Below are 23,768 nucleotides of genomic sequence, written 5' to 3' on the forward strand. Positions count from 1 at the left end.
TGCCCCTTGCGAGTTGAGGTCGACACCGACATGGGTAGCAGGGCCGCTTGCCGCCGACTGGGAACTTAATCTTTGGGCCACTAGAAATAATGCAAGCCTGTAACTAAAATACCTAGAAAGGTGAACTGAATCTTTGGGCCTCTATAAATAATGCAAGCCTAAAACTGAAATACCTAGAAAGGTGAACTGAATCTTTAGGCCTCTAGAAATAATGCAAGCCTGAAATTGAAATACCTAGAAAGGTGAACTGAATCTTTGGGCCTCTAGAAATAATGCAAGCCTGAAATTGAAATACCTAGAAAGGTGACCCGAATCTTTGGGCCTCTAGAAAGATTTATTACCTCCTCAAGCAGCATCAAACAATTCCATGCGTGCACCACAAATCTATACCATGTTTGATCAGGATCTACTTTTCCAAATCAGAATTAGTGCTAGAGCAAGCAAGATCACTGATATGGCCGTGAGACAGAGAAGGAACGAACAAACTCACCCTTCTCACGAACTCCCTGGTAGATGCGCTGCCGCCGCGCATGAAAGAGGGAGAAAAATGACTGGTGAAGGGCGAACGGGGCGACCTTCGAAGGCCGGAGGGAGAGGGCGGCCGGAGTAGGGCGGCGGGGGGCAGAAGGAGAGGGCGACCGGAGGAGAGAAAGGGCGAGCGACCCTATGGGGAACAAAGAGGAGTCGTGTGATAGGTGGGGGGGAGCGATCTGGTGCGAGCAGGGGAGATTTCTTTAGTTCTCTTCTAGTGGGCCCGAGGATAACTAACCCAATTAGAACCTCTCCATCGGGCTAGTTTTTTTAGCTGGGTTAGAGCAAACTAGCTCAAACTAACCCCTCTTATTTCGATAATTTGAGGCTATTTCAACCCAAACTAGCTCTAACTCAGGGATCCAAACAAAGAGGTGTATTACTCTACTTGCTAAAGTGTGGACCGTAGCACATTGTTTTTTATGGCCATATCACCACATTGTTTTCTACTGCTGGTTCACTGGGCTACCGTGGTTTGCACTACTGGTTCACTGGGCTGCGTGGTTCGCACTCCTCCGACCTGAGTAGTACTCCCTCCGTTCCTAAATATAAGTCTTCGTAGATATTTCACTGTGGACCACATACGGATGTATATAGATGCATTTTAAGTGTAGATTCACTCATTTTTCTCCGTATGTGTTCCATAGTGAAATCTCTCCAAAGACTTATATTTAGGAACGGAGGGAGTAGCATAGTACTAGTATATACAACATCATTCTTTGCTCCTTCTTACTACTCCGACATGTGGGAGAGCCAGCATCCGGGTTGACGTGTCATGCACCAGATTAGAGCGCGGAACGGAAGGGGGGCATCACCCCGGTCAGAGCGCCAGTAATTCATGACTATAGTGAGTGGTCATATCACAAGTCTTTCCAGCAGTAACGCGCCGTCAAATCGCACAGCCCCACTCGCTCACCCTCCTCGCCTCTCTGTCAAACCGCCTACCCGAAAACTGCCACGCGTACTGCCCGGGAAAAGCCCCGCCCTCAACTTTTAACTACGCGAAAATAGTTCGAGCTTGTTTGTTCTATATAAATACAGTAAGTATTGTATGTTTATTCACCCATGGGGTTGTTCAATGAATGGAGGGGCAGGGAGCACAAGTGAACAATACTGTAGTACTACTAGTAGTAGTAAGTAGGAGTCGTACAGTAGTCACCTTAAATAGAGAGTTTCTTTTCTTTAATGCCACGTACACAAATTGAAACGCTTGTTGTGGAGAGAAAAAAGATAATAACTCCACTATATATGGACGCAGGGGCCTGAGCACTTGCTTTACTAGGGTTGCTCTCTTCATTCTCTCATCCTCCCCAGATATAAACAAGACAGCAGTAGCGACATTTTCTCTCTGCTCACCGCTGGTCACAGATCCGGCCGGATCCCTTCAGCCGGTGTGTGTAGATGACTAAAAGATGCATCGTTCACGCGGTCATCACCGCCGAGGGAGGAAACCCACAGCTACCGGAGGGGACGGATCTTTTGCCCGTGCCGTTCTCTCCGACACAGCACCGGCTCGGGAGGTCCTCCGACCATTCTTCCTCCCTGCCGTATTGTTCAGATCCAACCTGCCGCCGCCGACATCCCGGCGACCCTCAGGTATAAGTTCTTCGAAAGCGGCCTTGCTCTACTGCCCCAGCTCCCCACGTGTCTGCATGTGCATCTTTTTCTACTCCCATCAGCTCTTCCAAAGCCACCTAAATGTTTAGTATTATTAGAGGTAAAGCTACTTCATGCATTCGAATCTAGGGCTTTGTTCAAACAACGAAGAAAGGGGGGAAAGTTGTAGCATGAATCTAGGACTTGATTCAAAGAGGAAATAATATGGTGAAAGTAGTAGAGACCGGATACCCAACCGGTCTCTTGGCTGAAAAGGGAAATAATGGGAAAACGCAGTACAAACTGGATAAGGAACAGATCTATTATTGGTTGAAAAAAGGATAGAAAGTGGCGGCTAGTGGACAAGTCAACAAAGTATGTCCAGGATTAGATTTGCTACCATCACATAGTAAAAGGTCTCCAGGATTAGATTTGCTGCCCTCACATAGCAAAAGGTCTCAGGATTAGATTAGCTGCCCTCACATAGTAAAAGGTCTCAGGATTAGATTTGCTGCCCTCACATAGTAAAAGGTCTTCACGATTAGATTTGCTGCCCTCACATAGTAAAAGGTCTCCAGGATTAGATTTGCTACCCTCACATAGTACAAGGTCTCCAGGATTAGGTTTGCTTCCCTCACATAGCATGAACAAACTCGGCATCACCACTTTATGCCTCCTTGTAGGTACATTGTGCTGATGCGTCCACTGTCGCATGTCCTTATACCAACCTTTTGCTATTGTTAATGTAAGGGCGCATGTAAAATGAAGCAATCACACTGTTACCTTAGGGACATGTCTAACCAGTGTTATTGTTAATCTAATGCCTCCAGTGATAAGATGCAATTAAACTGTGTTACAAATGGCACTCCTGCTGTTTTCCCCAGTATGATAAGTAAGTTGCTCCTTTACGCCGCTGAGTGTCCTGGTGTCCCCACGGTCCCATGCCCTTAAACCAACTCTTTAGCTGCTGTTGATTTACTATGTCTGGTAAACAAGCAATGCCACCATTAAAGTAATCCCATATTTGAGGAATCTCATTGTTGATCGTAATGCTACTCGGCATTCCAGACGTTTTAAAATTTCTACTGTCCTTAAGTGATTGCCATGAACATAATTAAGATGGTTCTTTTCATTTTGTATATATTTCGTATATTCTTATTGACCAGCAACTGTTTACTTTCTATCTTTTTGTGCAGATAGGGATATCCATTTCACCTTGTTGCTATTGTGACCTTTTGGTGAACTGCACAAAACATTTTTTTGGAATGAGTGTCTTGTGCAGTTCAACTAAAATGTCACATGGGCAACATCTCTCAATTTTGGTGGAACTACACAATATGGTGATTGGAGTTTCCAAAATCTCCATCTAGTTCTTCTGGTAATCTCGTGCAACATTTTATTAGCCTTTGCAAGATGAGCCGTCACTGTCACCACAATTATAGTTGCACCTTATATGAGCCGGACAGCCAACCTTAATGTTCCTCAATTTTAGTGCAACTACTAAAGAAGAACCTGCCAGCTCACGAGAGCAAGTACTTCTTGCTAGCTGAATGATGCAATCTTTGCTTCATTTCAGGTGAACTGCAGAAAAAGGCGCATGAACTGAATCATGGAACTCCAGGCAGGCTTCATCCGAGTGGAGCTGCAGGTTGAGTAAAGGAGGCCACTATTAAAGTGAAATCATGCTCTCCTGGTTTGTGCTATGCAAACAGGAATACTCAACTACAGATGTTGTGACGGTCAAGAGCATTCGCCAAGTTCTTCGATTGTATGACATGGCTAGCTAAGATGGATTTAATCCCGATATTCACTTTATCAAAAGGGTCTAATGGGTTGGTTCTGAATCTTGCAAGCTGGGAATCAGTCAGATATGTAGGCATATTTGTTGTACTTATTATTTGAATCTTATTTGTTGGTTATGAATCTTGCAAGCTAGGAATCAATGAGATGTGTAGGCATCTTTGTTGTACTTATTATTTGGATCTTATTTGTTGGTTCTGAATCTTGCAAGCTGGGAATCAATGAGATGTGTAGGCATCTTTGTTGTACTTATTATTTGGATCTTATTTGTTGGTTCTGAATGTTGCAAGCTGGGAAACACGGCATGATGATGTAGAGGACAACAACCATAACAAACAGTTCAAACTTGGTAGTATTGTCTTTGTGAAAGTGCGACAAATGTGCTGATCATGTGCGTCCTGAGAATAATAATTCTAATTGTTGTGCATGTTGATCCTGTGGCACTGATAGAACGAGCGAATGCATTGCTTGTTTTAAGTATAAATTTCTATTAGAGCTAATTAAATTTAAGTAAAGTGACCACTAACTCCTGTTATTACAGTACCAATACAGACCCGCTCGTGAACCAACGTGTGGCCGAGCACTACAAGAATAAATATGTCAACTAGTGACCTTCTGTCAGTGACCCTGGAAGAATTGGTCATAGACCTATGGCCATTTGAGACCAATTGGTCAAAAGATGTTCGGGGGGCTCCAAGCCCTAAACCATTGCGACCATTTTGGTCAGAAAGGTCGTAATTTCTTTACACGAAATGGTCATAAAGTAAACAACGCTAGTCCGCTGCCTTATTTCTAGTTGTTAACGACCTATATTTCTGTCTATGACACGAAATGGTCATAGCCTTGTAAATTGTGGTGGGTTGCGATGACTAGGCGCATCTCATCAGTTTTGCCTATGTGTCATGTCCATGTGTCAATTTTTACCCTAGGTTGTGAAGCGACCTATATTTCTGTTATTCCAAGAATTCCCAAAATATCCTCATAAATTGTTTGGATCATATCTTCATCAAATATGTCAAAAACCTTCCTTGCCTAGTTCAAAAATAATTCAACAATATTCATTTTCCTATTCTGTTTAGAGCAGCACTTTATGAAGGAAGTACCACTTTGGCATGTCTAAATAGTACCCATTTTCTACAGTGCTTTCCTATGCCCAAATAACCATCCTACACCAAATGCTAGCTCAATCCGTTCATTATTTTGAGCCCACCTTCAACATTCGTATTTATGTCCAGTGTGGTACTTTGCAAAGCAAGTACCACCTAGGCTCCTCCTTTTGAGCTGAAAATTTGTGAAGACGGTCTTCTCAGTAACTGATCATCCTCAGCCAAAACTCACGCCCATTAGCCATGTACATTTCCCGTACCGCTAATCAAACACTTGGCTGCTAATTCATGTTTGAGCATCGGTCGGTCTCCTCGTGAGAATCTTATGTTGTAATTTTCTTCCTAGCACCTACCTGGGGAGTGCCCAACCCACTAGACATGCCTAGGCCACCCAGAACACATGGCAACGCCACGGTCACGTGGTGACCACACGGCGGGCATGCGAGTTTACGCGCTCTAGAGTTGGGGCCCTCGGCCACTGCCCAATCCTTGATGTATCGCCACCAAACCATGTATTTATGATTAAATAGGTACTTATGTAACTAGAAATGATTTTTGGAAAAAATAAATAGCAAACTATGAGGCAGCTACAGTTCAAATTTGACCCGCTTCCAGCTGAATCGGTGGAAATTTGTCTTTTTCACGAGAGGTGGATCAAAACTTTTGACACCCAACCATTTTGTCAATTTTGCATTAAATATGGCCTAGTATTTTAGAAAATTGATTTGGTCCAATTTTGCAACAAATATATGGTAGGTCCTTCACAAAAAAAAACTCATTTGAGGCACTCGCAAAATGGAAAATGGTTTTTTCGTCCAAAGAAAATGAAAACTTCCTTAGGCAACATTGTTTGCCATTCCAATATACACCCTTGTGCACAATATGAGATCATTTGAGCAAACTATGCCATGAATGTGGCCATAAGATTAATCATTTGGCTTTGAAAACCCTAAATCTAAACGCGTGATAGCTCATTTCTGAGAACACTTTTTTAAAATAATTGCCGTATTACAAGTTCATTATTTTTACTGGAAACTTGGTCACATATAATGACACAATGCGAAGGTTTACCAATGTTTTGATTTTTTTTGAATTTTTTATGCCCGTTTCAAAATGCGGTCAAAACGGCGGGCATGACCGTTCCTAGCTAGTGGTTGAATCTTGGAATTTTTTTGGTGTTTCTCTGATTAAGTAGATACTTATGTACCTAGAAATTATTTTTGGAAAAAATAAAGAGCAAACTATGAGGCAGCTCCAGTTCAAATTTGACCCGCTTCCAACTGAATCGGCGGGAATTTGTCTTTTTCACCAGAGGTGGATCAAAACTTTTGACACCCTACCATTTGGTCAATTGTGAATCAAATATGGCCTAGTATTTTATAAAAATGATTTGGTCCAATTTTGCAACAAATATATGGTAGGTCCTTCACAAAAAGAACTCAATTCGGGCACACGGAAAATGGAAAATGAATTTTTCGTGCAAAGAAAAGGAAAACTCCCTTAGGCAACATTGTTTGGAATTCCAAGATGCACCCTTGTGCACAATATGAGATCATTTGAACAAACTATGCCATTAATATGGCCATAAGATTGATTATTTGGCTTGAAAAACCCTGAATCTTCACGTGTGATAGCTCATTTCTGAGAACACTTTTTTAAAATAATTGCCATATTACAAGTTTATTATTTTTTTAGGAAACTTGGTCACATATAATGACACAATGCGAAGGTTTCCCAATTTTTTGAATTTTTTTGAATTTTTTATGCCCGTTTCAAAATGCGGTCAAAACGGCGGGCATGACCGTTCCTAGCTAGTAGTTGAATCTTGGAATTTTTTTGGTGTTTCTCTGATTAAATAGATACTTATGTACCTATAAATGATTTTTGAAAAAAATAAATAGCAAACTACAAGGCAGCTACAGTTCAAATTTGACCCGCTTCCAACTGAATCGGCGGAAATTTGTCTTTTTCACGAGAGGTGGATCAAAACTTTTTACACCCAACCATTTGGTCAATTGTGCATTAAATATGGCCTAGTATTTTATAAAAATGATTTGGTCCAATTTTGCAACAAATATTTGGGAGGTCCTTCACAAAAAAACCTCCTTTTGGGCACTCAAAAAATGGAAAATGGTTTTTTCATCCAAAGAAAGTGAAAACTTCCTTAGGCAATATTGTTTGCCATTCCAATATGCACCTTTGTGCACAATATGAGATCATTTGAACAAACTATGCCATGAATGTGGCCATAAGATTGATCATTTGGCTTGAAAGCCATTGATCTCCACACGTGATAGCTCGTTTCTGAGAACACTTTTTAAAAATAATTGCCTTATTACAAGTTTATTATTTTTCCTGGGAACTTGGAATGACACAATGCGAAGGTTTCCCAATTTTTTTCTTTTTTTTGAATTTTTTTTGCCCATTTCAAAATGCGGTCAAAACGGCGGGAATGACCGTTCCTAGCTAGTGGTTGAATCTTCGATTTTTTTTATATTTCTCTGATTAAATAGATACTTATGTACCTAGAAATGATTTTTGGAAAAAATAAAGAGCAAACTACAAGGCAACTACAGTTCAAATTTGACCCGCTTCCAGCTAAATCGACGGAAATTTGTCTTTTTCACGAGAGGTGGATCAAAACTTTGTACACCCAACCATTTGGTCAATTGTGCATTAAATATGGTCTAGTATTTTAGAAAAATGATTTGGTCCAATTTTGGAACAAATACATTATAGGTCCTTCACAAAAAACCTTATTTTGGGCACTCAAAAAATGGAAAATTGATTTTTCGTGCAAAGGAAATAAAAACTCCCTTTGTCAATATTGTTTGCAAATCCATGATGTAAACTTGTGCAAAATATGATATCATTTGAACAAATATTTGATAGGACTTTCACAAAAATACTCATTTTGAGCACTGAAAAATGGAATGAAATTTTTAATCTTGAATCGATCACGACCAATTTATATGGTCATAAGGTCATCAAATGGTTTGCTACGTTCTGATTGGACCATGAGCATATCACGTGGATCACGCATCAACCACCGTCTGATGTTTCCGGATCCAACGGCCCAAACCCACCCGAGCCGAAACCCTAGGTCTGTCCTCATGGACATTTTCCACCCACCCCCTGCCTCCATTCTTTCTTTCTTTCTCTCCCTCCCCCCTCAGATCCTCTCCCCTCTCCCCCGTGCAGCGAACCCTAGCCCCTCTCTTCCCCGCACAGCCGCCACCCTCCTCCTTTCCTCTATCCTTCAGATCCGCTGCCACCCACCTCCCCTGCCACCGCCACCGTCCTTCCATCTTCGCCTTGCCTCTGTCTCCCACCGTCTCCCCTCTCCCTCCCTCAGATCCGCCGCCATCCACCTCCGCGCGGCCTCCATGCACACCCCGTCCACGCCAGCCTCTACGCGCACCCCATCCTCGCCCGCCTCCGCGCGGCCTCCACCTCCACCTCCAGCCCCACCGCACACCACTCCTCTCTCTCCCTGCGCGACGAACCCTAACGCTCAGATCCATATCCCTCCCATCGCCGCCACCCACCTCCCCCGTCTCCCTCACCTTGCCGCCGGCCACGACCTCGGCTCTCCCCTCCCCTCCCTCATGAGAAGAGATCCGATCTCCCGTCGACGTCCTCCTCCCTCCTGCTCCGGGCAACCAGTTCGCCTTCCAACCTCCAACCAACATCCCACCACCGCGCTGCCACGCCCCTCCCTCCAACCCCTTCTCCAGTGGAATTGCATCTCCCCGAGCGCCGCCGCCGCTGTTGAGCACCCACCGCCGTAGGGGTCCGCGCTGCGTCCCGAGCCAATCGCGCTCTACGGCGGAGAGGCGATGGATTCGGCACGCGCCTCAAAGCCCGAGGAGGAGGTGGCCGCTTACCAGAGCGGCGAGGCCAAGCAGGCGAGGCTGCAGTCCATGCTCGCGGCGCTCCTCGATGACCCCATTCTGGCCGGCGTCCCGAGGAAGCCCTCGCTGGCGGATGTGGACACGCTCATCAACCTCGAGCTCGGTAGCGCCATGAGGGTGACCATCGTCAAGCTGGACAACACCTCGTTCGATATAATATGGCCCTCTTCGAACCCCGCCCACATTTTTGTCCAAATCCCTTACCATGCGTTTATCCCACATCTCAATTCGTGTTCCTCTTGTTGTTGTGGTGAGTGATACGGATGTCGCGGTGTTGAACACTGCTACGCTCAAGGATTTGAAGCTGGCTATCAGGAAGTGATAGTCAGATTTATTTGTTTGAAACTGTGGAAGGATGAATTCTGACATCCATGTCATCTAATTCATTCATGCTGACATGTGTTGATCTAATTAGTTGACATCCTTCGAAATGCTGCCGATTTGTCTTTGCTATTTAATATATCCTATGATGGGCACTAAGGCACTGTTGATCCACCAAAATTTTCTTAGTTTAGATGGGTGTGATTATCTAAATAGGCTGAGGGTCACAAGATGTATGGTATTAACCTGAATTCTTAGTAGGCTCAAGATGTTGAGAATCCTAGCTGAAGTCGTGTTTTAGTTTGACTTTGCACTGTGTATTGAATAGCTGAATCTGTGTACATAAGGTTATTCAAGCCTGCTTGAATTAGATTCCAAGCTGGAGCTTATTCTAATTTTTAGTTCGATTTTGCACTGAACTTGACCTGTTTGGTATTGACTAGCTGAATGTGTTTACACAAGGTTAGTCAAACCCATTCGAATGAAGGTCCCTATCTTAACTAATCTATTTCAGTTAAGGTAAGGAGAATATAATGTTCGAAGATTGTCCTCTTAAAGAAGTATGAGCTCAACATAGAAAGAATTTTCTCTCTAAGATGTTACACTAGTATCTATATTCTAAACTAGGATCCCATTTCTGTGACTCCATGAAGCTTCGGTCATGTGGTTATAAGTTTATCTAGGACACTACATTGTTTGCCTATCTGATATAACGAGAGCACTCACTACAAAGAGTTCTTGGCATCAGTATTTGTTAACGCTAAATTGTTAGAAAGTATTATACCTATTCATCCAAGAAAGTCTACTGTGTAGTATGAGGATTGTAGTGCCGGTAAAATAAATTGTAGATTTGGGAAGGCTCAACTAATTTATTGTTGTGCAGACAGAACATTACTAGATGCTGGGAAAAATAAATTGTAGAAAATTACGAGCCGACATACGTGTTCTGTAATTAAAAAGCTTCAGCTGCATAAGTGTAAAACTAATTAGAGATCCTACCTTATTGAATGTTAGCTATCCTTAATAATATGGCCTTCTAAGTTCTATCACAATGTTACCTCTTCAGCTGTATAATAGTTGTCAGGCTTGTATTGTATTCCCCAAAAGTGCCAACTTGTAAACCCTACCTGATGGACGTCATATACTGCTGGTCAAAGGTTGAGACATCGATTCTTATCATGCATAATCTCGACATCTGATGCAATCATACTCTGCATCTGTATTGCTGCTGCAGTTTTTGTAGTTATATTCTGTGTAGAGTCCTGAAACATTTTCCTCACAGGGCGCCACCTTCGGAGAGGTGATAGAAATGACTGACATTTTTGAAGGAAGTGTCGGAGTAAATGACCACGGGTACCCTAGCCGGCTCCCTCTGGCACTTCAGAAAAAATTACGAGCCGATCCGGCTCTCAAGAATCTAAGACATGGGGCCACCTTCCCCCTGCCTTAACCCTCATGAAGAAGGCCGCGAGAGGGCCGACTCCCAGAAGTCGGCCACGAGAAGGCCGACTCCAAGGAGCTGGTTCCCATGACGCGGTCAAGATCGTACCCTCGAGGTACGCATCCACATAACGGCGATGGGACGGGGCGTGGCTACAGTAAAGCCTGCCACCCCCGAAACCCGGAGCACGCTTGGCACAGCGCGCCGTACGGGGTAGCCCTGACCCGTCCGGCGCAACACTGTTGCCATGTTGACTATGACGCTGTATACGATGGGCTGTCAGCGTGGCCCACGGGCGGTGGGCCCCTTCAGGCAGAGAGACACCCGAAGGCGGCCAGGCCTCCTCCAGTCGGCCCAACACAGGGCCGGCTTCCCAAAGCCATCTTGCCCCTCACTCGAAGGAGGCGCTCCATTAAGGAGACAAGACGAGGTGAGGCTACAGCGATCGCCCACCAGGCGGCGGCACTGTAGCCACACTTACCTCGACAATGCCCTCATCATCAGGATTAAGGCAACAGTAACTAGCCACCGACAAGGCCCCCGGCAGTGGGGCCTGCCTGTCGACCAAGATGCCGGCAGCCGGCGGGCCCCAACAGCCGGCGCAGAAGCTGGCGGAAGTAGACACTGAAGGCTAGGGCCCGCGCCCAGCTGGATTACCATTGTACCCCTGGGGGGTAGGCCTATATAAACCCCTCGGGGCACCCATGCAAAGGGTTGATCTCAGCTAGTTCTAGACACCACATAGAGAGAAGAGGAGAGCTAGCCGTGCCCTTCTTCTTCCTCTCGCCAAATAGCTCAAGGAGCATCTTGTAGCCACTTGTTCATCTAGTGATCATGCGGAGACCCCGCAGAGCAGCAGTAGGGGTGTTATCTCCACGGAGAGCCCCGAAGCTGGGTAAGATTCGTCGGCGTGCATGTCTTTGCCTCATCCCGCTTCCAGGACCCGGTGATGTCTTACTGGCTCCCACAATGATAAGCCACCAGTTGGCATATGTCGCACCTACCACCCGACATTTGGCGCCCACCGTGGGGTGGTACTACTACTATGGTACCACGCTGCTGCTGGTTTCGCTGTCCGGGCGGGACCCTTTTTTCTTCATCTCCCCCGCCGCGGTGTCGCGCCGTCTCTCCGACAGCGCTCGGGGGCTCAACTTCGACCTGCCCCCGGAGCGGCCGTGCGGGACGGCGCGCCCTCGTCCTCGCCATCGGCCTCTCCGTCATCACCGTTGCAACGCCGGCCGTCTGTCCGTGCGCACCGCGCGCGGGGCCTCGTTTCGGTCGGCCGCCTCCACCCACGCGCCGCTCGCGTCTGCTTCCCTCCGTGTTGCGCCTTGCTTCGGCCGACACACGAGCGCGCCTTCGCTCCTCCATATACCATCTTTCCAAGCTAGCTATATGCAAGTCAACCGTGGTCATACACCACTCATCCACTATCCAAAAACTTCTAAGATGCAAGTCGTACACTATCTCAACATTGGTCAGACAATGGCTGTATAATCCTCGTATATTGCCTTTACACTTCCCATGCATCAGCCGTGTATTACCTATACACTGGCTAGACTCGCCTCAGACGGTAGTCAGATAATCCCTGGACAATATTCAGACAATGGCGTAGCTCGTTGCTAAAACCAACGACGCGTCGTCTTCCTGCATCGCCGGCTGTGTCGCGCCTAGCCGCGCTGGCCTTCCCCGCTCCAGCTAGCCCTTCCAGCCGCTCCTCCTCGCCTGCAAGCTGGCCCATCTCCCTCGCGCCCGCGACTTGGCCCGTGGCTGGCCGGCCGACTCCCCCTCACGCTTGTCAGCCGTCGTCCGCCTGCTCCTCTGCCGGCCTCGCGCCTCCGCCCGGGTGCCGCGCCGGGTGCACTCACAGCCCTGCTCGGCTTGCCGTCTAGCTGGCCATGTCGGGTCCGCTCACCCCGGACCACGGACGGCTGTGCCGCACCCGCTGTCGGCCAGCTCCTCCTCGTCCGGCTGCCCTGTCGTCTCTCCACCTCCCGCGCCCAGCCTTCCCCGTCGCCAGAGCCACCTGGCTTCGTCTTCGCCCACAAACGGCCGCCGGATCACCGACGCACCAGGCTCCGGCTCCTCCCCCGTGCCGGCTTCGCTCCGCCTCGCGAGAGCGCCCCGAGCCGGCTCCGAACCCGGCTTGCCGACTATGCGTCCCGGGCGCCTACTGGCTCTGCACCGGTCCGAGCCCGGCCTGCCGGCTGCGCGACCCGGCCATTCCCGCGCCTGGCCGAGTGTGGCCTGTCGCCGCCTGCACCCGTAGAGCCTGGTCCAGCTCCGTCCGCGCTGCGCCGGGTCCAAATGCCCGTGTGCGCCCGCGGCTCCACCCGAGCGCCTCCACCGGCGGCTCCTCGCGGGTCGGCTCCGCCCCGCCCTCTACATCGCGCATGCGGCTCCGCTCCGCAGTTGTGCGCCCCAGCACTCACGCACCCGGCTGATTGCTCCTCCACCTCGCTCCACGTCCACGCCCGGTCTCCGCACCCGGTGGCTGGGCGGGCCGCCTCGCGCCGCCCCGGTCGGCTGCTCCGCCCGCTGCCCGCGCCGGCTGCCGCCCCTGCCGGCTTCCATGGTGTCGTCTGCCGCAGCCGGCTGCCCTAGCGCCTATGCCCCGCGCTGGCTCCTGCGTCGCCGCCTGCCGCGGGCCGGATGCCGGCTGCGCCACGCGGACTGCTCCTCCTGCGTCCGCCTGCTGGCCCCGGCTGGCCCCTGCCCCGTGCGCCCGCCGGGTTGCCGCCCCGCGCCTCCAGCTCCTCCTATGAGCGCGCCCGCGCCGGCTGCTCCACCTCCCCACCTGCCGGCTGCGCCAAGCGCATCGTCCCGCTGGGTACAGAGAGAAAAGTAAAGAAGCAAGTTTGCGGACGGCTAAAAGAAAGAGCCCAGTCCGGCTGAAAAAAGAGAGAGAAGGTCCGGCTGCCCACACGGAGTCGGACATAAAGAAAAGAGTGGCCGGCTCCTGCCACCCCGGATAGGCCGGGTCCTCATGCCCGCTACCCGGCTTTGAAAAAAAAAGAGTAGTGGAGGCCGGCTGCTCGCGTGCGAGCCGGCTAGGAAAAAGAAGAAGAGGTCGATTGCCTAGTGGCCGGCTGACGAGAAAAAAAGAGAAGACAAAGTAGTTGCCGGGAGATCCGGCCCGACTGCTCAGCAGTCGGCCCGAATCTCGGGGGCTACACCCAGCGGGTGCGCTGACGCGCCCCCGCGAGGAAGAAGACAAAGTAGTTGCTGGAAGATTCGGCCCGACTGCTCAGCAGTCGGCCCGAATCTCGGAGGCTACACCCAGTGGGTGCACTGGCGCACCCCCACGGAAGATTGCAGACAAAAGAGGAGTTTTTGTTCGGTTGTTAGCAGCCGGCAGAAGAGAAAAAAGAAGAAAATAGGCGCTGCAAGATGCCTCGCCGCCTAGCCGATCGAGCCTGACCGGCCGGAACCCCCCTTCGAGCACCCGGGGGCTCGAAGGCTACACCCAGCGGGTGCGCCGACGCGCTCCGCGAGCGCCGAGTCGCGCCGCTATTTTCGACGACCGGGACTACACAAAAATCAATGTGAGCTCCTCGCCCGGATATTTTTGCATCACGCAAGCACGGATAACCCCGAGCAATGCTCGGGTGCTATCTCCGCATTTTTTATTACAGTTGCATCACTGTTCGCCCCGGCGCCAGCCAGAGTTGGCCCGGGGGCTGGCCGCTTGGCCTGAGACGTTAGTTCCCGCAGACAGCTTAGTAGCGTGCGCAGTACCAAAGGCCCACTCTTAGTCACAGACTGCAGAGCGGCTGTCCGGCTAGCAAGGGTGAATGATGGAGGCCACCCACGCGAAAAACGTCCGGGAAGAAAAACGGTTCGGGCAACCCGGCCGTTTTCCTTTACAAGTATCTACTCGGTTGAATCTGCTCCTAGACTCTGAGTACTGTACACTCCACTTCGCGGCCCACTCTTAGCCACAGACCGCAGAGCGGCTGTCCGGCAAGCAAGAGCACAAGCCAAAAAGCGGAGGGAACACGGAAAAGATTAAGGGGGCTCGGACGAAACCGAGTCGGCACCCTCCGCATAAAACTTGCAATGCTAAAAGCAAACATTTGATATATCCGCATGGACTAACTTTGTCTTTTTTCATGATCATTTCCATGAACACTCGCCAAAAAACCTCCACCCAACTTTGCCAAGTTGCCCGGAGGCTTGGGGGCTACTGTCGAAGTAAATGACCACGGGTAGCCTAGCCGGCTCCCCCTAGAACTTCAGAAAAAATTACGAGCCGATGCGGCTCTCAAGAATCTAAGACATGGGGCCGCCTTCCCCCTGCCTTAATCCTCATGAAGAAGGCCGCGGGAGGGCCGGCCTTAACCCTCATGAAGAAGGCCGCGGGAGGGCCGGCTCCCAGAAGCCAGCCACGAGAAGGCTGACTCCACGGAGCTGGCTCCCACGACGCGGTCAAGATCGTACCCTCGAGGTCCGCATCCACATAACGGCGATGGGACAGGGCGTGGCTACAGTAAAGCCTGCCACCCCCGAAACCCGGAGCACGCCTAGCACAGCGCACCGTACGGGGTAGCCCTGACCCGTCCGGCGCGGCACTTTTGCCATGTTGACTATGATGCCGTATACGATGGGCTGTCAGCGCGGCCAACAGGCGGTGGGCCCCTACAGGCAGAGAGACACCCAAAGGCGGCCAGGCCTCCTCCAGTCGGCCCAAGACAGGGCCGGCTTCCCAAAGCCGGCTTGCCCCCTCCCTTGAAGGAGGCGCTCCATTAAGGAGACAAGACGAGGTGAGGCTACAGCGATCGCCCGCCAGGCGGCGGCACTGTAGACACGCTTACCTCGAGAAAGCCCTCATCATCAGGATTGAGGCAACAGTAACCAGCCACCGACAAGGCCCCCGGCAGTGGGGCCTGCCTGTCGACCAAGATGCCGGCAGCCGGCGGGCCCCAGCAGCCGGCGCAGAAGCCGGCGGAAGTAGACACTGACGGCTAGGGCCCGCGCCCAGCCGGATTACTATTGTACCCCTGGGGGTAGGCCTATATAAACCCCCCGGGGCACCCATGCAAAGGGTTGATCTCAGCTAGTTCTAGACACCACATAGAGAGAACAGGAGAGCTAGCCGTGCCCTTCTTCTTCCTCTCACCAAACAACTTAAGGAGCATCTTGTAGCCACTTGTTCATCTAGTGATCATGCGGAGACCCCGCAGAGCAGCAGTAGGGGTGTTATCTCCACGGAGAGCCCCGAAACTGGGTAAGATTCGCCGGTGTGCATGTCTTCACCTCATCCCGCTTCCAGGCACCAGCGACGTCTTACTGGCTCCCACAATGATAAGCCACCCGTTGGCATATGTCGCACCTACCACCCGATAGGAAGCATCATACGGCTAGTTAGGAGGCTGGATGAATTTCTGAATTAGGTAAACCGCCTGTTGGTTCCGGGCACTAGTACTAAAATCACTTGCATAGAGAGTGTCTGTCTTTGATTATCCCATTCGACTTAAAGTGCATGCGAATAAATAAAAACTGCCTTCAATTGATCCATTAGATCAATGTGCATGTGAATACAAGTGTGACATGTCCTTCTAGCAAAATGTCCATAAACTGTCAACATTTACTCTCAACTGTGACATGACTGAATATGATGAACAAGTTGGGATGTAGCTAGATATGTAAGAAATGTTATCTATTTCTGTTTATCTCCATCTATAGAAGTTGTGATTGGCATCGACTTTCTTCTTTGCCCTTTTCTGCATGCTCAACACTTTACTTTTCTATTACAACTTCTGTAAATAGTCAAGAAAATAAGCTTGCTTTGTTTTCCTTTGTCGAACCAACTGACTTGATTTGTTTGCCAGCTAAAAGCTGCTGCTGAAGCTGTTGGGGAGGTCAATCTTGAGAGTTTGCCAGCTAAAAGCTGTTGAAGTTTCTTGTTTCCCTTGCATTTGTTAACTTACACAGGGCATGATTGCTCTATTGTCTATTGTCTAGAAAAACTGATCGCCTACCTGGCTGGCATCTGCATCATGCTTGCCAGATTATTTGTGTGGTCAAATGAAACGGTGAGTGGTATTAAAATGCTCATGTAGACAGTGTTTAAGCATTAGAATGGTGTAGATAGAGTTTCCCGGCAACTACAGTGTCTGTGATATTCGAGATCCAGCGTAAATAAGTGTTCATCAGAAAAGAATGTGATTATTTTTATTGTTCTGGATCTATGACTTCGGTTGCATATCTTGTCAAACTCTTTTAGAGTTATCTTCATGAGTGTCCACGTCCCAATATTATGACTATCTCTAATGAGTATAAATATAAATTAATATAGCTGTCAATTTTAAGACAGAGCAAAGTGTCAATGCATTTCACACCTATTGATTTATCAGGCTCGGTCAGTCGGTCTGATCCTGTAGTATTTAAAACTAATAATTATGATGCATTGGTCCATATGGCCTTGTTTTTTGATGCATATATATATATATATGATGTAGTTGATAGGCCTTGATCTCAACCTCTCAAGTTTATGTTTCCTTGTGTGTAGGTAACTTGTTATTTTTATTGGCAAGCCTGTAATGAATTTATTAGATTTTTGCTCCTATTGCCGTGTACAGTATGTCACAGGCTTGCGGAGCCTATCATTGTTCTTAGTGTGATGTTGTGATTCTTGAACGGTGTCAATGGTCGTGTACAGGTGTCTTTTGTAGTATAAAAAGGGCCACTATCAGCCGTAGGATTTGGATTCATGCTATGAAGATCATGAATATATATCTCATTTTGCTGCTCTATGCCTCATTCTAATTCTTCTCTGATTCATGTAACAGGATGATAGTGAAAGCCATGTTGTTGTTTTGTTTGTTCCCAGCCTTGACTATGGTCGTCGAGCGAGTCCGGCATGTTGTTCATTTAGTAGAGCTTGTTAGGAGTCTGAATCTAAGAACTTGTAGAGCTTGTTAGTATTACAATTGTAGAGCTTGTTACACTTGTAGAGCTTGTAAAGCAGTATGGTCTTCTGTATTGGAATGGATAGAGCTTGTATTATGTGATCTGGTTGCTCTTATTTAAGTATCATGTGTGTTTTTGTCTCCAAAAATCTAAATAATGCTTTAAATATGAAGAATATGAGTTTGAATTGATGGGACCCACTTACCACAACATGAAAAATGGGAACCTGTTACTAGAACCTGACAACTGGGACCCATCTGACTAGTGGACCCTTCTTTTGGGGAAAAAAGAAAAACTAAATTCGTTTAGACAAAAAGGCCACAACCCAACAATAAAAAGGCTGCAATATTGGGCTTGGCCCATGAACCCAACCAAAAATTGACAGACAGAAAAAAAACACAAATAGGCTGAATTGTTGGGCTAGGCCCCTGTAGAAAATCGAATTGGACCGGGCTGATTCTTGTGCCACATCAGATTGCCACGTCGGATGCCTACGTGGCCTGGGGAGGCTGCTAGTGACCAAAACAAAACAATAGGCATATTTTGGTCAAAAACGTCCACGACCTTCTCACAAAGAAGGTCGTTAATTTCAGTTTACAACCGCCAGCTTTTGACCTTCTGTTTTTGGTCACAAAAAGGTCGCAAATGAAAAACTATGACCTTTCAGTGACCAATAGTGGAGGTCACAAGATAGCATATTTCTTGTAGTGGAGGGTGCATCTTCTGCCGGGCGTGCAGTGGACGAGGGAGGGGTAGTAACTGTTGTCGCCTGTACACACTCAGCTTACTGTTGAATCCAGTTCCCCAGGAGCTGAAAAACAAACTTTTGCCGCCGCCTACACAATCGTTCACTCGAAGAGACTCCAATGGCAATCCGAGGGGTGAGCCTACTGGATATGGACTTCAGCAAGAAGTTCCCCTTTGAGTTCGCCGTTCAGTCCTATGGCTGCACCAAGTTGAATGTGATGTACACCAACGATACGGACTCGGTGAAGCTCTGCCTCGCCTCAGTCCTATGGCTGCACCAGGTTCTGGAGCATTCGCCCGTTTCATCGGCAGCGCCGACTGCACCTTCGCTACGGTGAAGAGAAGGAAGAACGTGAAGATTTGGCCATCTGGTGCAACAAGCTTGTCGACATCTAGAAGCAATACAAGATCATCAGCAACGGGCAGGAGAAGGACTCCGTGGTTGACCTCGCTGAAACCATCATCGACCCCTGATACCCCAACATGAAAGAAGACGACCTGAACACGTGGGAGGTACCTCTGAATCTAGCATACATAACCTATGCGGCCAAGGACGCATACGCATGCTATGACATGTACAGGCAGATCTTGGACATGAGGGCGTGTCTGCTTCCCGTAACCGACGAGTACACGGATAGCCGCAGCGTCATGATCAAGTGTGCCAGGAAGGTCTAGATGTTGTACTTTATCTGTTTATAAGCACCTTTATCATCTGAGTGTTCCATGCATTAGCCTATGTGTCGTAACTATCTGTTTTGTCCGAAATATTTCTTTTAAGAACCCATTAACCGGATTGCTTTTTTAGTGGCTATTTTCTTATGTATGTAAACTAGTTCACTTGTCCGTAAAAAAAATAGTTGACTCGGGTTCCGTGCTTTGAATCTCCTTCCTCCCAACATATTCTCCTCCTCACGTGGACCCAACAGGTCTCTAAATTTTCTCCCACTTTCTTTTTCTATGTAAACTGAGTTTTCTCCCAGTACTTTCCCCTAAAACCAACTCAACTGTCCCACGTCTAGCCTAAAAAATAATAATACCCCACATACTATTAACTCATCAAATTAAAATGATATTTTATTTTGTAAGTTGAAATATCTTACAAAATAATAATAATAATTGTCTATATATAACTTGGCAAGTTAACTCCTAGTGATTGCGTACATAAGCTTGCAAAGATTTTACTGACGTGCAATCATGTGTTTATGTTTTTATAACATTTCTCCGTCTAGCCCAACATGATATTTTCACCCAGCCCAGCAAGTCCACGGATTTTGAGAAAAATGCAAATGGGATTTAAACGGGCTGCATAGATGCTACATCATTGTTTCACCCAGTCCACCAAATGGACTAAAAAAATGTTCCCCCTGTTGACAGGTCGGACCCACCAGCTATATCTTCGCACGCAAGGAAGTCCTTCCTTATTACGCACAAAAAAATGAATACCCCCTACTAGCTGGGACCCACCATAGTGGGAGGATGACTTGTGGGCCAACAAAGTTGACGGGGACGGAGGGCTTTGTTAACTTAGTCAATATGAACGATTCTAGCTCCAGTGACCGTATGATGTCCATCCAACGGCCGTAGTGCTTCTTCAACCTCTGGTCTTCTTGCTCCAGCCGCCCAAAGCAGCGCCGATCATGCCGCATGCTCCTGCCTCCCGTGGCCGGCTGTGCTGCCGCGGAGGCCTCACCGCCCCCTACTATTCCCACCGCTGGCCAGGCCCTGCGGCGACGGCAGCCTCACACCGCAGCCAAACCAGTGAACCCTCGTACTCCTCTCTGCGCGGGCTTCCACTGACGCGTCTTCCCCGGCTCCGCGTCGTCCCCTTCCTAGGCCTCGCTGTCATCCACCGCCGTGGTGCTCTCCGCGCGGCGTGGTCAATGTGGTCAAGGAACGACTTCCATCGGAAGAGTACTGTACGTGGAGAGGCTGACAGCTGGGTCCACGGCCACAGCCCAGTTTTTTTTTGATTTGCCAAGCAAGTCACTTTGTCAGGCCTGTTGGGCTGCAAATCTTTCAAGATGAGGAGAGATTTCATTCGGCTGGCCGAGAAAATGGCCCATCAGTAATGAGAAATGGGTTGTACATTTTTAAAACACATGAAACCGGCAATTAGTTTCAAATATCTTTTTTTTTCATTTCAAGAATTTAAATTACAATAGTTTTTATGCGTGGAGAATTTGTTGGATTTTATATTGATATACATTTATTTTTAAAATCAGTTTGAATGTGAGTCGAAATTTCGGGATTAAAAATAGTTCGGACGCACCGAAATATGCAAAATTTCATATAATTTTTTAACTGTGGCCACACTTTGGGCTGTAATGCTAACAAAAAGAATATGGGCCCCCAAAAAAACCTTAAGAATTAGCAAATGGGCTGAAAATTATTAGAAATAATGGCAGATGGGCTGTATGCTGTTTTCCACAGATTGGAGGCTTTCCTAAAAAAGGTTGACACACAAGCAGTGACTGTTGGATGTCCATCCAACGGTCGTTGTGCTTCTTCAATCTCTGCTCTTCCTGCTTCAGCCGCTCAAACAAGCGCCGACGGGACTGCCTGCTCCCTCCTCCCCGCGACCGGCTGTGCTGCCGCGCAGGCCTCACCGCCCCACCGTACTCCCATCGCTCGCCTAGCCATCCCTGTACTCACCCACACCTGCTGTTATACTTCGGCAATGGCAGACGAACCAGTAAACCCTCGTACAGTCGTACTCCCCTCCGAGTGGGAAACAACTGCCGAGTCTTCACTGCCTCCGTGTCGTTCCCTTCCTAGGCCTCGCCGTCGTCCACCGCCCTGGTGCTCTCGGCGCGGCCTGGTCAATGTGGTCAATGACCGACATGCATCTGAAGTGGACTGTACGTGGAGAGGCCGACAACTAGGTCCACGGCCGCACGCAAGGAACTTCCTCCTAATTATGCGCAAAATAATGATTCCTCCACCTGACATCAGGGACCCACCGAAAGGGCCTCTGTATTTCACAAAAAAAACGTTACTGCTGCTGACAGCTCGGACCCACCAGCTATATCTTCGCACACAAGGAAGTGCCTCCTTATTACGCACAAAAAAAATGATTACTCCCCATGTTAGCTGGGACCCATCTTGGTGGCAGGCTGACTTGTGGGCTAACAAAGTTGACGGGGACGGAGGGCTTTGTCAACTTAGTCAATATGAACGATTCTAGTTCAAGTGACCGTACGATGTCCATCCAACGACTGTAGTGCTTCTTCAACCTCTGGTCTTCTTGCTCCAGCCGCCCAAAGCAGCGCCAGTCGTGCCGCATGCTCCTGCCTCCCGTGGCCGGCTGTGCTGCCGCGGAGGCCTCACCGCCCCCTACTATTCCCACCGCTGGCCAGGCCCTGCGGCGACGGCAGCCTCACACCATAGCCGAACTAGTGAACCCTCGCACTCCTCTCCGCGCGGGCTTCCACTGACGCGTCTTCCCCAGCTCCGCGTCGTCCCCTTCCTAGGCCTCGCCGTCGTCCACCGCCGTGGTGCTCTCCGCGCGGCGTGGTCAACATGGTCAAGGAACGACTTCCATCGGAAGAGTACTGTACGTGGAGAGGCTGACAGCTGGGTCCACGGCCACAGCCTAGTTTTTTTGTGATTTGCCAAGCAAGTCACTTTGTCAGGCCTGTTGGGCTGCAAATCTTTCAAGATGAGGAGAGCTTTCATTCGGCTGGCCGAGAAAATGGCCCATCAGTAAAGAGAAATGGGTTGTACGTTTTTAAAACACATCAAACCGGCAATTAGTTTCAAATATCTTTTTTTTCATTTCAAGATTTTAAATTACATTTATTTTTATGCATGGAGAATTTGTTGGATTTTATATTGATATACATTTATTTTTAAAATCAGTTTGAATGTGAGTCGAAATTTCGGGATTAAAAATAGTTCGGACGCACCGAAATATGCAAAATTTCATATAATTTTTTAACCTTGGCCAAACTTTGGGCTGTCATGCTAACAAAAAGAATATGGGCCCCCAAAAAACCTTAAGAATTAGCAAATGGGCTGAAAATTATTAGAAATAATGGAAGATGGGATGTATGCTGTTTTCCATAGATTTGAGGCTTTCCTGAAAAAAGGTTGACGCACAAGCAGTGGCTATTGCATGTCCATCCAATGGTCGTCATGCTTCTTCAATCTCTGCTCTTCCTGCTCCAGCCGCTCAAACAAGCACCGGTGGGACTGCCTGCTCCCTCCTCCCCGCGGCCGGCTGTGCTGACGCGCAGGCCTCACCGCCCCATCGTACTCCCATCGCTCGCCTAGCCATCCCTCTACTCACCCACACCTGCTGTTATTCTCCCGCGACGGCAGACGAACCAGTAAACCCTCGTACAGTCATACTCCCCTCCGAGTGGGAAACAACTGCCGAGTCTTCACTACCTCCGTGTCGTTCCCTTCCTAGGCCTCACCGTCGTCCACCGCCCTGGTGCTCTCGGCGCGGCCTGCTCAACGTGGTCAACGACCGACATGCATCTGAAGTGGACTGTACGTGGAGAGGCCGACAGCTAGGTCCACGGCCGCACGCAAGGAACTGCCTCCTTATTACACGCAAAATAATGATTCCTCGACCTGACATCAGGGACCCACCGAAAGGGCCTCTGTATTTCGCAAAAAAAACGTTACCACTGCTGACAGCTCGGACCCACCAGCTATATCTTCGCACGCAAGGAAGTGCCTCCTTATTATGCACAAAAAATGATTACTCCCCATGTTAGCTGGGACCCACCTTGGTGGCAGGCTGACTTGTGGGCGAACAAAGTTGACTGGGACGGAGGGCTTTGTCAACATTGTCAATATGAACGATTCTAGCTCCAGTGACCGTATGATGTCCATCCAACGGCCGTAGTGCTTCTTCAACCTCTGGTCTTCTTGCTCCAGCCGCCCAAAGCAGCGCCGATCATGTCGCATGCTCCTGCCTCCCGTGGCCGGCTGTGCTGCCGCGGAGGCCTCACCGCCCCCTACTATTCCCACCACTGGCCAGGCCCTGCGGCGACGGCAGCCTCACACCGCAGCCAAACCAGTGAACCCTCGTACTCCTCTCTGCGCGGGCTTCCACTGACGCGTCTTCCCCGGCTCCGTGTCGTCCCCTTCCTAGGCCTTGCCGTCATCCACCGCCGTGGTGCTCTCCGTGCGGCGTGGTCAACGTGGTCAAGGAACGACTTCCATCGGAAGAGTACCGTACGTGGAGAGGCTGACAGTTGGGTCCACGGCCACAGCCCAGTTTTTTTGTGATTTGCCAAGCAAGTCACTTTGTCAGGCCTGTTGGGCTGCAAATCTTTCAAGATGAGGAGAGCTTTCATTCGGCTGGCCGAGAAAATGGCCCATCAGTAATGAGAAATGGGTTGTACATTTTTAAAACACATCAAACCGGCAATTAGTTTCAAATATCTT

General features: G+C 48.8%; 1 protein-coding gene across 1 annotated transcript; it reads left to right on the forward strand.

Annotated features, from left to right (window-relative positions):
* The first annotated feature begins 8,872 nt into the window (after positions 1-8,872).
* LOC123191863 (U11/U12 small nuclear ribonucleoprotein 25 kDa protein-like) lies at positions 8,873-9,269 on the forward strand. Its single transcript, XM_044604435.1, has 2 exons — positions 8,873-9,093; positions 9,203-9,269. The coding sequence occupies exons 1-2, from the start codon at positions 8,873-8,875 to the stop codon at positions 9,267-9,269; spliced, it is 288 nt and encodes a 95-aa protein (XP_044460370.1).
* The last annotated feature ends 14,499 nt before the right edge of the window (positions 9,270-23,768 follow it).

Source organism: Triticum aestivum, chromosome 2A, assembly GCF_018294505.1.
Source record: "Triticum aestivum cultivar Chinese Spring chromosome 2A, IWGSC CS RefSeq v2.1, whole genome shotgun sequence".
Taxonomy (NCBI): domain Eukaryota; kingdom Viridiplantae; phylum Streptophyta; class Magnoliopsida; order Poales; family Poaceae; genus Triticum; species Triticum aestivum.

What these genes read in the sequence shown, in the direction of transcription:
- LOC123191863 (XM_044604435.1), top strand. Translation starts at nt 8,873, where the DNA reads ATGGATTCGGCACGCGCCTCAAAGCCCGAGGAGGAGGTGGCCGCTTAC. An exon ending in GTCAAGCTGGACAACACCTC is followed by an intron (nt 9,094 to 9,202) that starts GTTCGATATAAT and finishes TGTTGTGGTGAG; the next exon opens with TGATACGGATGTCGCGGTGT.